Source organism: Vipera berus, assembly GCF_964194415.1.
Source record: "Vipera berus genome assembly, chromosome: 2".
NCBI classification, from domain to species: Eukaryota; Metazoa; Chordata; class Lepidosauria; order Squamata; family Viperidae; genus Vipera; species Vipera berus.
In genome coordinates, this window is record NC_138203.1 from 2,626,324 (window position 1) to 2,632,323 (window position 6,000).

The 6,000-nt window shown below is 40.1% G+C and overlaps 1 protein-coding gene and 1 long non-coding RNA gene across 2 annotated transcripts in view; one reads left to right on the forward strand and one right to left on the reverse strand.

Annotated features, from left to right (window-relative positions):
* Positions 1-6,000, reverse strand: part of LOC308663138 — an 861,733-nt gene that overhangs the window by 687,792 nt on the left and 167,941 nt on the right. The window lies entirely within an intron of this gene.
* LOXHD1 (lipoxygenase homology PLAT domains 1) overlaps positions 1-6,000 on the forward strand; it is a gene marked incomplete at both ends in the record, with an annotated part of 233,602 nt that overhangs the window by 188,792 nt on the left and 38,810 nt on the right. Inside the window, one exon of the mRNA XM_081321186.1 lies at positions 3,895-4,072. Coding sequence (XP_081177312.1) covers positions 3,895-4,072 — 178 coding nt within the window. The remainder of the gene's footprint in view (positions 1-3,894; positions 4,073-6,000) is intronic.

Genomic DNA, 6,000 nt, shown 5'->3' on the forward strand with positions numbered 1-6,000 from the left:
GTTGCTAGGCAGATACATGGAAGACCAATCTGAGCTTTCCTGTTTCAGGTCCAGAACAGTCCTCCATTTACAACTGCAACTGAACCCAACATTTCTGCTGTTAAGCGAGACGTTTGTTAACTCAGTTCTGCTCCATACTGTATTACAACCTTTGTTTGCCTCAATTGCTAAGCGAGTCACTGTAGTTGATCAGTTAGTAACCCGGCTGTTAAGCCAATCTGGCTTCCCCCATTGACTTTGTTTGATGGATGGTCGCAAAAGGGGATCACACATAACGCCTGGGACACTGTAAATATGAGTCCATTGCCGAGTTTTGATTACATGATCATAGGGATGCTACAAAGGGCATAACTGTGAAAAAAGGGTCATCGGTCATAGGTCTCTTTTTTCAGTGCTGTTGTAACTTTGAACAGTCACTAAATGAACTGTTGCAAGTAGAGGACTACTTGCAGTTAAATGTGTGGATGTGGGTTTGGTTGTTGGGTGTAGCGATGGATGGATATGTCAAGCTAATGATTTAATAGCTAACCAGCTTATGTAATGTAAGAAGATGTATGATGTAATGATGGGAATGACTCAGCAGGGTCTGTGTCCTTTGAAGAGCCAGCTGGGTCTGTGTCTCTTTAAGAGCCTTGGTATAAAGGGAAGTCTCCGCTACTCTGTTCCCTCTCTTCCGTTTTCCCGCTGTAACTGTGGTGTGTTGGATCCTGCTGTATTAGCACCTGTATATATATTGTCCCTGGTGTACGATATTGTAGATAGTGTAAGATAAACCACCATTAAATATACACCACTGTTTACTGTGTTTACTCCTGGGTTACCTCACACTCTGACACTACCAATATTTGAGGGTCAGCGCAATAAGACTTATAACAAGCGGACTGCATCAGCTGCAGATCAATAGGAAAACCTTCGTGATGGCTTTGCACCAGAAATTTTAAAAAAAATATCTACATTTGCTCCTAGCTAAAGAACTTTTTTTATTCTCTTAAAGTCTTACATTGCTTCTTCCATTGTTCACGCTGTTTGCACTCCCGATTGTCTTTTTCATAGAAATTTCTGACTTTATCCCCTCCTAGATATATTTGCTTTACTCTTGTTTTTACGCATGTTTTGTGTGTTTGGTTGTTAACCGTTCAGACAATATCGGAGTTTCGATGGGACGCGAAGGCCGAAAAGAAATTCCCAATTCCACAAATGTAGGGAATTTGAGGAGCTAGTGGTGCATCTGTTACATTCACGATCCTCCAGAGGTTCAAAGTGTACACCTAACACTTTGTGATCCTTCCATTTTTTTTTCACCCCTAACAGCAGGATGGGACGGAGAGAAAAGAAATCTGCCCCAAATCCACTTAAAGAGCTTCCTGGGATGAAGGAGGAATAAAATCTGGGCCTGCCTATTTCTGAATCCCAGATTTCTTCATAAGCCAGGATTCCACGTATCCTTGCTTTCTCTGAGACTTACGACGACTGAACCCCAAATTTCTGCTGCTAAGCGAGACAGTCAACAAGGGAACTTTGCCCCGTTTTACAACCTTTCTCGCCACCGTCGCTAAGTGAATCATGGTACTTGTTCAGTGGAACATACGGTTGTTAAATGAATCTGGCTTCCCCATTTACTTTGTTTCTCAGAAGGTTACAAAAAAAAAAGATCACATGAGCCCAGGACACTGCAAATGTCATAAATATGAACCAGTTGCCAGTTAGAACCATTAACCAGTGGAACTCCTTGCCTCCAGAAGCTCTGAAGGCTCCAACACTGGAGGTTTTTAAGAAGAGACTAGGCAGCCCTTTGTATGAAATGGTAGAGGGTTTTCTGCCTGAGCAGGGAGTTTGACTAGATGACCTCCAAGGTCCCTTCCAACATTATTATTATTATTATTATTATTATTATTATTATTATTATTATTATTATTATTATTATTATTAGTAGTAGTAGTAGTAGTAGTAGTAGTAGTAGTAGTAGTACTACTATTACTATTACTATTACAATTATTACTATTATTAGGTATAGGGTTTCCTGCCTGAGCAGGGAGTTGGACTAGATGACCTCCATGTTCCCTTCCAACATTATTATTATTATTATTATTATTATTATTATTATTATTATTATTATTATTATTATTACTACTACTACTACTACTATTACTATTATTACTATTATTAGGTATAGGGTTTCCTGCCTGAGCAGGGAGTTGGACTAGATGACCTCCAAGGTCCCTTCCAACATTATTATTATTATTATTATTATTATTATTATTATTATTATTATTATTATTATTATTATTATTATTATTATTATTATTACTATTATTAGGTATGGGGCAGGGGTCAGCAACCTGAAACAGTGAAAGAGTCACTCGGAACCGGTTCCCTCACAAAAGGAAAAACTGGGAGCCGCAAAAAATGTGTGCGCATGTGCGTACATGCGTGTATGCGCAGAACAGGGTTTGACTGAAGCGAGATATGCACCTACTGTGCATATTTGAATTGATTGGTTGAACTTTTTTAGTCCCACTTTTTTTTGGGGGGGGATTGCACATGGCAGAGGACTGGGAGCCGCAGGGGACAGCTGAAAGAGCCGCATGCAGCTCCGGAGCCGTGGGTTGCAGACCTGTGGTATAGGCTTTCCTGCCTGAGCAGGGGATTGGACTAGATGACCTCCAAGGTCCCTTCCAATGCTAATGTTATTCTTAACCTTAACCTTAACCTTAACCTTAATATTAATATCTGAATTTTGATCACATGAACATGGAGATGCTGCAACGGTGTGAAAAGCAATCATGAGTCACTACTTTCATTGCCGTTGTAACTTTGAATGGTCGCTAAATGAATGGTTGTTCATGTGAGGACCTGCCCCAGCTGAAAGGACGACTCTTGTCTCCGTAGGGTTAATCAAACGAACTTGTACTGAGAGACGGCGGTTGCAGTAAAGACGGGCAGAATCTAAGGGTCCCGCGTAAAGCACCAGCCAATTCTTCCCATTCCAAGATCTAATCCCCCAGACCGGTCCACCAGCAGCCAGTATGGTTCCACAAGGTTGTTTTGAGAATGCTGAGGTGTTAGCCTGATAATGGGTCACCTTCAGGGCGCAGCAACCTTGGAGTCAGGCTGGACCCAGCTGAGAAGCACTCTCTTTCGTCTCCAAAGGCAGCCCCCCTCCCTGATTCCCATGCAGTGAGGGAAAAGGTTATAATAATAATAAAGTTGGAAGGGACCTTGGAGGTCATCTAGTCCAAACCCCTGCTCAGGCAGGAAACCCTATACCATTTCAGACAAATGGCTGTCCAGTCTCTTCTTAAAAACCTCCAGTGTTGGAGCATTCACAGCTTCTGGAGGCAGGTTGTTCCACTGGTTAATTGTTCTAACTGTCAGGAAATTCCTCCTTAGTTCCAGGTTGCTTCTCTCCTTGGTGAGTTTCCATTCGTTGCTTCTCGTCCTGCCTTCAGGTGCTTTGGACAATAGCTTGACTCCCTCTTCTTTGGGGCCGCCCCTGCAATACTGGAAGACTGCTATTCTGTCCCCCCTCGTCCTTCTCTTCATTAAACTAGACATCCTCAATTCCAGCAGCCGTTCCTTATATATGTTTTATCCTCCAGTCCCCTGATCATCTTTGTTGCTCTTCTCTGCACTCTTTCTAGAGTCTCAACACCTTTTTTACATTGTGGTGACCAAACTGGATGCCGTATTCCAGGTGTGGCCTTACCAAGGTCTTGTAAAGCGGGATTAACCCTTCACGTGATCTTGATTCTATCCCTCTGTTGATGCAGCCTAGCACCGTGTTGGCTTTTTTGGCACCTGCAGCACATTAATCCTTGCATCCTTGCCACTGTTTTGTCTGCAGCTGGAATTCATCCCGTTGTTGTTGTTTTTTTCTTTTTTTTCTTTTCTCAGGTCACAATGAAGAACTTGACCACTCAAGAGGTTGCCACGTTTACATACGGCGACTGGCTCTCCAAGCAGTGGGGGGACAACCTGACCCTCGAGTGTGAGATTGCGGCCATGGTCGACGGTGAGCCGCAAATGGAGTACACGACATACGTTATTCAGGTGAAAACTAGCAATATCGGAGGTGCGTTCCTATTGAAAATACCTGGGAACTGAAGATGCTCAGCCACAATTCTATTGGACCCGCAGGTTTCAGCTAGTCCTCGGCTTCCAACAGCTCATTTAGTGACTGTTCAAAGTTACAAGTGACCTCTGACCGTTTGCAATGCTTACGACCGTTGCAGAATTCCCCAAGGGTCACATGATCAGAATTCAGACGCTTGACAAATGGCTTGTATTTATGACAGGTTGCAGTGTCCTCGGGGGTCACGGGTGATCCCTTTTTGCGACCTTCTGGCAAAACAAAGTCAATGGGGCAGCCAGATTCACTGAACAAGCGTTTGCTAACTTAAAAACGGCAGTGATTCACTTAACAGCTGTGGCAAGAAGGTCGTTAAATGGGGCAAAACTCATTCCACAACTGTCTTGCTTAGTTAATGGAGGTTTTGGACTTAATTCTGGTCGTAGGCCGAGGACCACCTGTAATTCAGTTTTAGAATAGAATAGAATAGAATAGAATAGAATAGAATAGAATAGAATAGAATAGAATAGAATAGAATAGAATAGAATAGAATAGAATAGAATAGAATAGAATAGAATAGAATAGAAAATGTGGAATGGAATGGAATGAAAGAATAGAATAGAATAGAATAGAATAGAATAGAATAGAATAGAATAGAATAGAATAGAATAGAATAGAATAGAATAGAATAGAATAGAATAGAATAGAATAGAATAGAATAGAATAGAATAGAATAGAATAATAGAATAGAATAGAATAGAATAGAATAGAATAGAAAATGTGGAATGGAATGGAATGAAAGAATAGAATAGAATAGAATAGAATAGAATAGAATAGAATAGAATAGAATAGAATAGAATAGAATAGAATAGAATAGAATAGAATAGAATAGAATAGAATAGAATAGAATAGAAAATGTGGAATGGAATGGAATGAAAGAATAGAATAGAATAGAACAGAACAGAACAGAACAGAACAGAACAGAACAGAACAGAACAGAATAGAATAGAATAGAATAGAATAGAATAGAATAGAATAGAATAGAATAGAAAATGTGGAATGGAATGGAATGAAAGAATAGAATAGAATAGAATAGAATAGAATAGAATAGAATAGAATAGAATAGAATAGAATAGAATAGAATAGAATAGAATAGAATAGAATAGAATAGAATAGAATAGAATAGAATAGAATAGAATAGAATAGAATAGAGCTGGAAGGGACCTTGAAGGTCTTCTAGTCCAGCCCCCTGCTCAAGCAGGAAAACCTATACCATCTCAGACAAGTGACTGTCCAGTCTCTTCTTAAAAACCTCCAGGGATGGAGCGTCCACGATTTCTGGAGGCAACTTCTGTTCCACTGGTTGATTGTCCTCACTGTCAGGAAGTTTCTCCTTAATTCTAGATTGCTTCTCTCCTTGATCACTTTCTTTCTCTCTTTTTTAATTTCTTTTTCTTTTTTTTTAATAAAAAAAATCCATTTCATTTTTGGCTAGGGCCCTCCTCGCTTCTTTGTCTTGGAAGTGTATCACAAGTTCAGTGTGATGCTGTGTGCAAATAAAAATGACGCTGTGATTTTATTTTATTTTTAGAATAAAACTTATTTCTAATAACAGAAATTTGGGACTCAGTTGTAGTCCTAAGTCAAGGACTACCTGTATATTAGCTTTAGAAGCAAAATCCGCACGATCTTTGGAAAAGGCAAATAGCCCTGGAGAAATTTATCGAAATGCTTTGGGGCCTTCTTAGATTTTATTTCAAGTCTTCTGGTTTTGCTTTGGACAAAACTTGGTATAAACCTAAGGCTATGTGGCGGAGTTCTCAGTACCTGAGAGAGATTGAAATTCTTGAGGGATTTTTCTCTAAGTCCTCCATGTGGGCTGAAGGATATATTTTGCTCCAGTTCAACTTGAAATGATGGCAGATATTAAT